The 9,661-nt window shown below is 40.2% G+C and overlaps 1 protein-coding gene across 1 annotated transcript; it reads left to right on the top strand.

The window, feature by feature from the left end:
• The first annotated feature begins 1,658 nt into the window (after window positions 1–1,658).
• Window positions 1,659–4,190, top strand: LOC135945685 (decapping and exoribonuclease protein-like). Its single transcript, XM_065493515.1, has 5 exons — window positions 1,659–1,924; window positions 1,974–2,203; window positions 2,745–2,958; window positions 3,017–3,152; window positions 3,945–4,190. Exons 1-5 carry the CDS (start codon window positions 1,659–1,661, stop codon window positions 4,173–4,175), a joined length of 1,077 nt encoding a protein of 358 aa, XP_065349587.1. The 3' UTR covers window positions 4,176–4,190.
• The last annotated feature ends 5,471 nt before the right edge of the window (window positions 4,191–9,661 follow it).

The raw sequence follows: 9,661 nt of genomic DNA, 5'->3' as shown, positions 1-9,661 counted from the left end.
TCTATTAAATTTTCTTATTCCTTTATTATTCAGCCTCCACTAATTTCGTTTGTTTAAATTAATATGAAAAGGGCATTAAATTTTGAAAACCTTTTTAACTCTACGAGATTCGGAATTGCAAAAAATCTCAAAAAAATAAAAAAAATGAAATTATCAACCTGATTCAATTTTTAACATAAATCAAATTTCGTTCAAGTCCTGCTTAAAAGTGTCCCTTTTTTGATAGCAAAAATGTGAATTTTCCTTTCATCGTCGTTAACTGTATTTTTTAGGGTTTTCAGGAAAATATATATCGGCAGGCAGGCGTGCGTGCTCTAATGAAAACACAATTCGGGCAGCCGGCCGCAATTTATTTCTACTCATCGAGCAGAAAAGGTCGGCGGCGAGAGAGCGGCGGCAGCGGCGACAAGCAAAAATCGATGATAATCCATCATATTCGGGTAGTATAGTCATAGTGCCTTCGTTTTAAGTCACCGCAGCAACACTAATGGCCTTGCTGCGGTTCGAAAGCACTTCTGCGCTCACTCCACCCCATATATATCCAGTTTCGCAAATTGATCTTTGCGTATGCCTCGGAAAAAAAAATTTGCATTCGGCGGCTCGAAACCACTCGATCAAAAACTCGGAATGCGCCATTTTTCTCCTCGTTTGTTCCAAGCCAAATATATTCCAATCCCCGATGATTTTTTTCTAAATAAAAATAAAAATTAGAGTCCAGGAATCGTCTCTGGGAATAGAAAGAGACAGAATGTGGCTCAAGAATCCAGAACATCCAGATGCCAGCATGTTTGGAGAGCGGACGGAGGATTGTCTGAATTCCAAACGGTTGGAATTTAAAAATTCCAGGGCCGGTGAACTGTGGTCGTCATATTTTATTGCATTGCAGCGAGATCGCCTGTTCCCCTCTCTAGCTCTGCTCTAATTGTTAGTGCTCTAGCTCGCCCTAAGACGAGAAGACGCAGTTACATTTTGGAACATTTTATTTAACTCAACAAGTTTACACTTCCGCTCGAGGATTTTTGTGTTCACACGCGTCTGCTGTGCAGAATTTGTATTTAGATATGGAAGATATCCAACTCAGGTGAGTCAATTAATTTTATAATTCTTTTTAACTCTCTGAACAGGAGAAAAGGTTGCAAACTGGATTTTTTTATTAATTTTTGAGAGGAAAACTGCGAAACGTTGATTAATTTGCTTTCGTTCTCTGGAATTTGGTGAAAAACAGGTTAAAGAATGCATTTTGATTTTGTTTTAACTATTTACGGTCACATTTTGGCGAGAAACACGACTATAATTATTTAAATAATGTTAAACTACATTAAAAATTCTTAAATAATATTTATTGGAATTTCCATGAGCCGTATAATCCATAAAAATTAAATCTAGAACGTCAATATTTCCCCCATTCCAAGGTAAATTCTGTAAATTCCCCGTTTTTAGCAGTCAGCGAGTAATGCGCGGCCAAAAAGCGATATATTTTCGCGCGGCGGAGGACCACGAACGTTTTGATTGGCCGGCGCCATTATACGCCTACTGTCGCCCAATCAGCGCGTCCGCAATCCTCCGCCTTGAAAAAATAGAACAGCTGTTTCCAGAAAATTCTTCTCATAATGCAGAAATTCTTCAAATAACTCTGAATTTGCAGGCCTCGAAACGCAATGGTGCCGTCGTTCGAGATAAAAGTGGTGGACTGGTACACGAAAGACTGGTTCGGCACCTACGGCAAGGACAGGGACCAGGTTCGCTACCTTTACCTGCCCTACATCACCAAATTCAGTTCTGAAAGAAAAATCGAGTTCGACCTGGATCGCCACAATCCGGACGACGTCTCCAAGACGATTAACGACGTCAACGAGGAGAACATCGACACCCTGCTCCACTGGCTGGTCAAGAACTACCAAGGACCCTGTGGACGTCCGATAAGGTATAAAATTCAGGGAAATTAATATTTAAATTTATTTCTTTTTGTGCAGAATTGGACACGAATTCGTCTCTTACCGCGGACTCTTGTCGAAAATCCTGTGCTCGCCTTACTCCACGAATGACGACCTGCGCATCTGCGCCATTAAGGTCAACGGAACCATTTATATGTGCAAATTCCTCACGCCTATGGAAAAGGTAGACGTGGCCATGCAATTTACTAATCCGCAACTGCTCAAATTCACCAAGTTTGGACGAGTTTTCGAGGGATTCATGGGCTCTGGTAAGAAAAATCCCTTCTATATAACTGTGATATTTAATTTGAAAAGTTTAAAAGACTAACTTTGACGAGAATTCTGAGCCCACCAATCGATTCCTGAGGGCCAATATAGGTATAAAGGATGTTTTTCCCGACCAAAACGTCCAGCGCGAGGTGCGAACTTTTTTCCCGCCAAAAACTTAATGAACGTATTTGCGAGGACTGCGCATGCGTGAGAGCTGGCTGGATCTTCCAAAGAAGTCATTCGTACAGGCAGTATCTCTGCAAGTGCTCAAACCAGCTCACGCATGCGCACTTCTCGCAAATACGTTCATTAAGTTTTGGCGAGAAAAAAAGTTCACACTTTTTTAACGGAAAAAACATCCACTTTACCTAATTCGACCCTCAGGAATCGATTGGTGGGCTCAGAAACTTCCTCAAAGACGGTTTTCTTCACCAATTATTACATTTCTAGAATTTATTGCTTTTTTACTGGCACATTCTATTAAATTTTCACGTTAAATAATTTATTTAAATGTCTTAAAGTCGATTTTTCTCTTCGCAGAGAAACCAGGTGTGAAGCCTGACGGGAGCAAGCCTTACTCGGAGTTGGCAGAGCTCAGTTTCGTGTACAACACTCGAGTGGGAAACCACAAACTGCTGTACAGCGCCGAGTTGGACGCTCTCGAGAGTGAAGAAGGGCTGGACTTCCCTGACGAAGCGTACCTGTACGAGCTCAAGACCTGTGGGGACAACGTCACCGTCCAAAAGTTCAACAGGTCCGCGTCTTCGGATAATTTGGGTATTTTTGTTTTTAATTTTTTTCTGAAAATATAGACAAAGGCTTTTGGCGTGGTGGGCGCAGAGTGCCCTGGCAAAGGTTGATTCCATCGTCGTCGGATACAGGAGCTTCGAAGGAATGGTGCGTATCCTGGAGGAGATCCGCGTCAAGGAAATTCCTGATCAGGCCTACGTAAGAATATTTATTATTTGAATTTAAAACGATAAAAAGGAAGCTAATCGATTTATATTAATTTAAAGTCGATTAAAACCGATTTAAATGACGGAAATCAGAAAATTCTTTGCTGGAAGAATCCTCGACGCTGATTGGCGGACGCAAAACGCTTGTCAACAGCTCCCGCGGTGGCCTAGCAACGGCCAGCAACGGCTTAGTCTTACGTGTGTTGTGAATTGCGCGGGAGATGCTGACGTGCGCGTTGTCAGCCAATCAGCGTAGAGGATTCTTCCAGCAAAGAATTCTTGATGATTTCCGTCTTTTCTTTCAACATTAAATCGGTTTAATGCAATTTTTCAATGTTTCTGTGGTTGTAAATCAATATAACAACTCTTTAGCTTCATTTAGACAGCAAACAAAAAATGGGGGCGTGGTTCCTCATGATCATGCGTTGTTAAAGCGCGTGTAAATCGTTAAATTTAATGATACAATGAAAATTCGCTATAATTTAGAAGTGAGAATCGTTGGATAATTAAAAAAGGGCGTGGCACGTGTTGTGTAACGCGGGAAAGTCCAATTTGCCGTGTATTTTCACGACAATTTCAACACTAGGGCGTGTCTTCCTGGAATTCTAGAAAAGGGGCGTGTCGTAAAACGCTATTTTCCAAGAATTCGCCAAAATTTCGATATAGGGGCGTGGTTCCAATGATTATGATCAGCTATTCTCGTGTATAGAAATTTAATAAATTATTTAAATGCATCAAAAATGCGTTTGCATTGCAACTAAAAATAAATAAAATTATTTTACAGGACTGGAGTGCAGATCAGTGCATGTTGGCGTTGCAAAATTTCCTGTCGACCGCCAAACGAATGATGAAATTCGCATCTCAGGGAGACGTGTACGAGTTTTCTTGGAAGGCAGGGCGCAAGCGGTTCACCAAACCGAGCGTCCAAATTTTGCAACAAGAGAACAACGAGTGCTACTTCCTTCCAGGCTGGTACCTCAACTGGCTGAAGGACGGAAAAGAGCGTCGCGAGTAAAGTGAGGGAAAAACACACGCCATATCTTGTGAATTTTAGTTGAACTTCTTGTGATACAAAAATTGTACCTGCGCGCCGCGTCGCATTTCTAAAATTTACCATTGTATCTTATAAATAAACTGTACAAATTGAATTTACATACTCAATATACAGTCTTGCAGAACAATAAATTCATCCATCGAACCTAGCTAGTAAATAAAATTAGATTTTTAACAAAATGTAATTTTGCTAGACGCATTGTTCTAAAGACTTGAATAAAAAAACCCGCAAAACGATAAATTTCATCGTCTCAATCCAATCCTGTGTGGTGAAACCGCAGCTTAGTGTATAATTAAAAGAAGTTGGCGCAGAGATTTATATTCACCTGCGCGGAAGAGACGCAGAATTAAATTACTAGAGCGTTAAGTGCAATAAATTTCTCGCTCGGCTCAATAAAAGAAAGTTTTCACTGCTGTTCTTCCTGACAGGCCCTGCTGAGGCCGAGAGCGAGAGAGCTGGTTCTTTTTTAAACTTCTTTCTTTCTTTCTCTCTTTTCTTGCTGAGTCAATATCTCTGAAAAGCCAGCCAAGGCGTCTCTTCCTTGCGTGCCATCATTCATTCTCTCTGCTGCGCGCCCGTCGGTCGGTCGGTGGGTCGGCCTGCCCGCTGAGCACACTTTCAAAAGTGCATTTACGCCCTGCTTGCCTGCTCTTGTCTCACCAGCACCCTCGCTGCTTTTACAGCTGTAATTTCGATTTAGCACCCAAATCGATCGCAAACGGGCTCAAGGCCGACCGAGAGCCTTAACTAAATCTTTATTTGCCACTTTCTAAAGAATATTTCATCCCTATGGAAATGTTTGTTGACTGTATATTTGAATTACAATTAAAAATAATCAATATTTTAACACCACACAAAACTATGAATAATTCTGGAAGTCCAAAAAGGCGAAATGCGACATTTCAAACTTTTGTTTTCGGGGCCCAGGCGGGGCCCTATGGACCGGACGGTGCAGATTTGAGTACCAGTCGATGCCCCTTAGTAAGGAGCATCTGCCCGTGTGCAATTTTCCAAAATTGGACCATTTTTCGAATTTTCCCGAATTTTTCAGCCGATTTTTCGAAAAAGTCGAAATTTGGTTTTATTTTCCTTAAAATTCGGCCGTTTGTTCGATTATTGACCACCAACCCTCATCGGAAAGGTCATTAACAGGGCTTTGATTTGGAACACCCTGACGACCTTTTTCAGGGTACTCCGACCTAAAATCCGCTCCAAGGTCGATTTTTAAATGTTTTTTCAGTAATTTTGAGCACATTTGGCGATATTTGGCGTCGATTTTTTTTGTCCTTGCCTGTTTTTGACCTTCCTCAGGTCACGCGACCTGAGATATTATTTTTTCGGTCTTAAATTACATTTAAAAATTAAATAAATAAATTATTTATAAATAAAATCAACATTTCAACATCACACATCTTTAAGAATAATTAAATTCAGTATTTGAAGTCGAGGGAAAATTATTTTCACATGAGAAAACTCGGATATTTCTCGTTGGGATCGGAGTAAAAAAAATTACACAATGCTTTATACACGCGCGCGTCCCCTGAATTGCGCACAGCTGCTCTCCAAGCTCGGAATTTTTTCGTGTGAGCATGTTAAGCGTGACGGCAGGCGAAATATGTATTGCTCGTCGGCAATTGAATGGAGTCAGTCGGCTGGAAAGTGACGTGGAATTGATCAAATTACTCACCCTCCATCTCACTTTGCGTTGCGTGTCAAGCAAACTCTCTGCAGCAATATTTAATTAAATCGACAATAATTGAACGGCCGCAAATCCACGGCGTTGACGTCAAATAAAATTTTAAAAAATTTAAGATCTTTTGAAAAGCTAATTTTAAAAGTTATTTGACAGAAAGAACAAATAATTATTTCGAAAAGTCTGCTGTTTCGCTTGGTTTGCCGCCGAAATATGACGAGACGGGAAGGAGATACGATCGGCTGCGAGTTTTGTTGTGAAAGCGCAACGGAGTGGAAGGGTTGTTGATATTTACAGCTGCTCGCGAGACGGACGGACGGACACAACACGCACAAAAGCAGAGAAAATAAATGCAAAAACTGTCAAGGGCCGTTTTTGCGCGGCTCAGCTGGATGAATATGTCTATTCATTCCAAACACAGCTGGACGAATTCCCTTCTTTTTTCACCAGAATATTATGTATTACACAAAAAGGGAAAAGGAGGATTATTTTTGGCTTCAAAACTGATTTATTGACTTGTTGAATGATTTTTATTGAGAAAATTTCGGTTAAAAAGGAATCTTCCCGCGGGTTTAAACACCTGCCACGCCCCTTTTGATGTTGCAACAAGTTACGCCCCTCAAGACCGTCTTTGACGAGGTTTCTGAGCCCACCAATCGATTCCTGAGGGTCGAATTAGGTAATATGGACGTTTTTTCCGTTAAAAAAGTGCAGCGCGACGTGAGAACTTTTTTCCCGCCAAAACTTAATGAACGTATTTGCGAGAACTGCGCATGCGTCAGAGCTGACTGGATGTGACAAAGAATCATTCCTACAGTTGGTCTCTCTGCATGTGCTCAAACCAGTTCTTACGCACGCGCACCTCTCGCAAATACGTTCATATTGTTTTGGCGGGAAAAGAGTTCGCACGTCGCGCTGCACTTTTTTAACAGAAAAAACGTCAATTTCACCTAATTCGACCCTCAGGAATCGATTGGTGGGCTCAGAAACTTCGTCAAATGCGGTCTTAAGGAGCAAATTTTGAGTAAACGAGTATTTAGGAGAAAAAAAATTAAAAATGCTCATATTTTTGTCCAATTTTGATTTAAAACGTTTTAAATTCTGACAATAAAACCATTAGAATTAATTCAAAGGATAAAACATTAATTTATTTCCTTTTGTGCAAGAAGTTTCACACAAAAAACTGTATTAATCATGTACATGTCGGTTAAAAACGACCGCTTTCCCTTTCTCCCTCTCTCCATGGGAGAAGCAAAAATAGCGGAACTTGCTAATTACAGTCCTATTCTCATGCACGTGTGTCTGTGTGTGTACCTTTGGCTGGCGAGATAATTAAAGTGTCACTCGGCGGAACACACCGGCCGTTTTCACTCGAGCAGTTAGATTAATGAACGAGTCAGCCATTAAGACAAGCGAAAGTTGAGATGATGCTGGCCAATTTACTGCCCTGCCAGTCTCACTTCTCGTCCTTAATAGTTCTTGCTCCATTTCTTGCCCAGCAAATCCCCAACGCAAACTCTCCCTCGGCCGATTTGGATGCGCCCCCACCCCGTACTGAACCGAAATAACAATCCACGACACGACCGCCCTTCAAACTTGTCTTATCGTTTTGACCCACATAAACTAAACTCACTTCGCTCCCTGTCTCTAGCCCTAACTGCGGATAAACAAAAACTTTGTTTTGACGATTCGTGGATTTGCTCACTAAGTTGAGTCATCTTGATTGAATTTGCGTAAACAACGCTATTTTGAGCGGAGGGAGATTTATAGAGGAATAATCTACAATGGTGGGATTTTGATTTTATTTATTTTTAAAAGTAGAATTGACCAGTAAGCCTTTTTTTATATAGTTAGCACTGTATCCTTACGTGAAATCCGATTTTATTTCACAACAAACAACACAGATCTCGATGACAGTTTTTATAGTGTTTAAAAATGCAATTTAATTTAGAAAGATCCAAAAATCCAGTGAAGTCATTAATTAAGCGGCTGAAATATTCCAAAAAGTTGACTGGTCGCATGAAGTGTATCGCGCCGGAAGAATTAAATCTATATGTACAAGCTAATGAATGACAAAGGCCTTTTTCACTAGTTCTTCCGGTGACTTTCACATTCCAGACCAAATCAACAGATGCTTTTGTGACGAAACTGGTTTGCTACTTGGATAACAAACGCACCTTCCACTCAGTGGTTGTATTTAGAGCGGAATCTTCTTTTAAAAATATTAACGCCCTGCAATTACGGATTTTATCCAATCTTGAATTTTTGAATTGTTTCGAGTTTTTTACTGATTGTGAAATGAAGAAAAGTATTAAATCAAATCTAAATGAATTAATATAAACAAAATTCAAATGCGAAATTTAAAGGCATTTTTTGACACCTGCGAGAGTTCGGAAAAATGAAAAAATCTCATTTTTATTGTTTAAAAATATATTTGATATTTTTGTACAGGCTTTTATTATCGCTTGAATTCATTAGAGAGTCAAAAAGTTGATTAGTCGCATGATTCAGGCTTTTTTCTGTCTCCTTACTTGAAATCCGATTTTATTTCACAACAAACAAGACAGATCTCGAATGGAGGAATCAAACCGGTCAAACTCTGGAAATTTCGAAGAAAATATGAAAAAAAATGAATTTTTCCTCTATTTTGACTGTTGAAAATTGTAAAGTCCTAAAATTGACACCCTTTATGGATCCACTTTAATAAAACTGCCTCGCTGAACGCAATAAAACAATAATATTCCAAGAGGGGGAGAATGTTAATTTTGATTTGAATCCTTTGTATAAAATGAAAGAAGACGAAACGACGACATTCTCCTTTCAAAGGCAAAGCAGAGTGTAATTAAAACGAGCGAGTGTCTTCATCGGCTGCGCGGAGAAACAATTTCAGGTGTAATCTTGGAATGCATTCACGTGCTAATTGCGTCATTTTCGAATGAGCCGCGACGTCTATACTTTGCAGGTTATTCGTTCCTTGGCTGCGTTCGTTGAGTCGTTGAGTCGCGGCTTGATTAGCAATCAGAAGCGCCTGCGGGGATTAGCATATTCCATTAGCCGCTGCTTGAGGCAGGCAGGTGTGTATATTTGTTGTGCTCTAGGTTGCTGCACCGCCGAGCATGGTTGCCGCCCGCCGCGCGCCTTATTTTCATGCATACAAATGGCGCATTATCGGAAACGAAAACACAGCAATCGCCTGCTTTGCATTTTGCTGCCTGCATCTCCTTGATAAACTCAATCTTTCGCACTCTGTTTATTTTTAGCAGCGCTGATTATTAAAGCCGCCGAGCAAGAGAAAATAAAGGAATGGCGACCGCCTTTAATAAAATGCACGAGGAACTGGATAAATATGTGAATTTAATCCGTCTGTAAATGCGGAAAAATTAAATTGGTTTGATAGTGATTTCTATTTATTTGAACAAAGGAAATTAATAATTATTTGTGCGGAAAATTATGAAAATTTAACTGTGAGAAGATAAAATATATTAAACATAGGTAATTTTGGCTTCTAATTAATCCTAAGGGATGAATTCGTGCATTGTTTGCTGTATAATTGCAGCTAAAGAGTTTAATTATTGATTTATAACCACTGAAACACGTGAAAGTTGCATTAAACCGATTTAATTGCGGAAGAAAAGACGGAAATCATCAAGAATTATTTGCTGGAAGAATCCTCGACGCTGATTGGCTGACAACGCGCGTGTCAGCATCTCCCGCGCAACTCACAACGCATGTAATCTGTTGCTAGGCAACCGCG

This window comes from Cloeon dipterum, chromosome X (assembly GCF_949628265.1).
Source record: "Cloeon dipterum chromosome X, ieCloDipt1.1, whole genome shotgun sequence".
Taxonomy (NCBI): Eukaryota; Metazoa; Arthropoda; class Insecta; order Ephemeroptera; family Baetidae; genus Cloeon; species Cloeon dipterum.
This window is presented reverse-complemented; position numbering and strand designations above follow the sequence as displayed.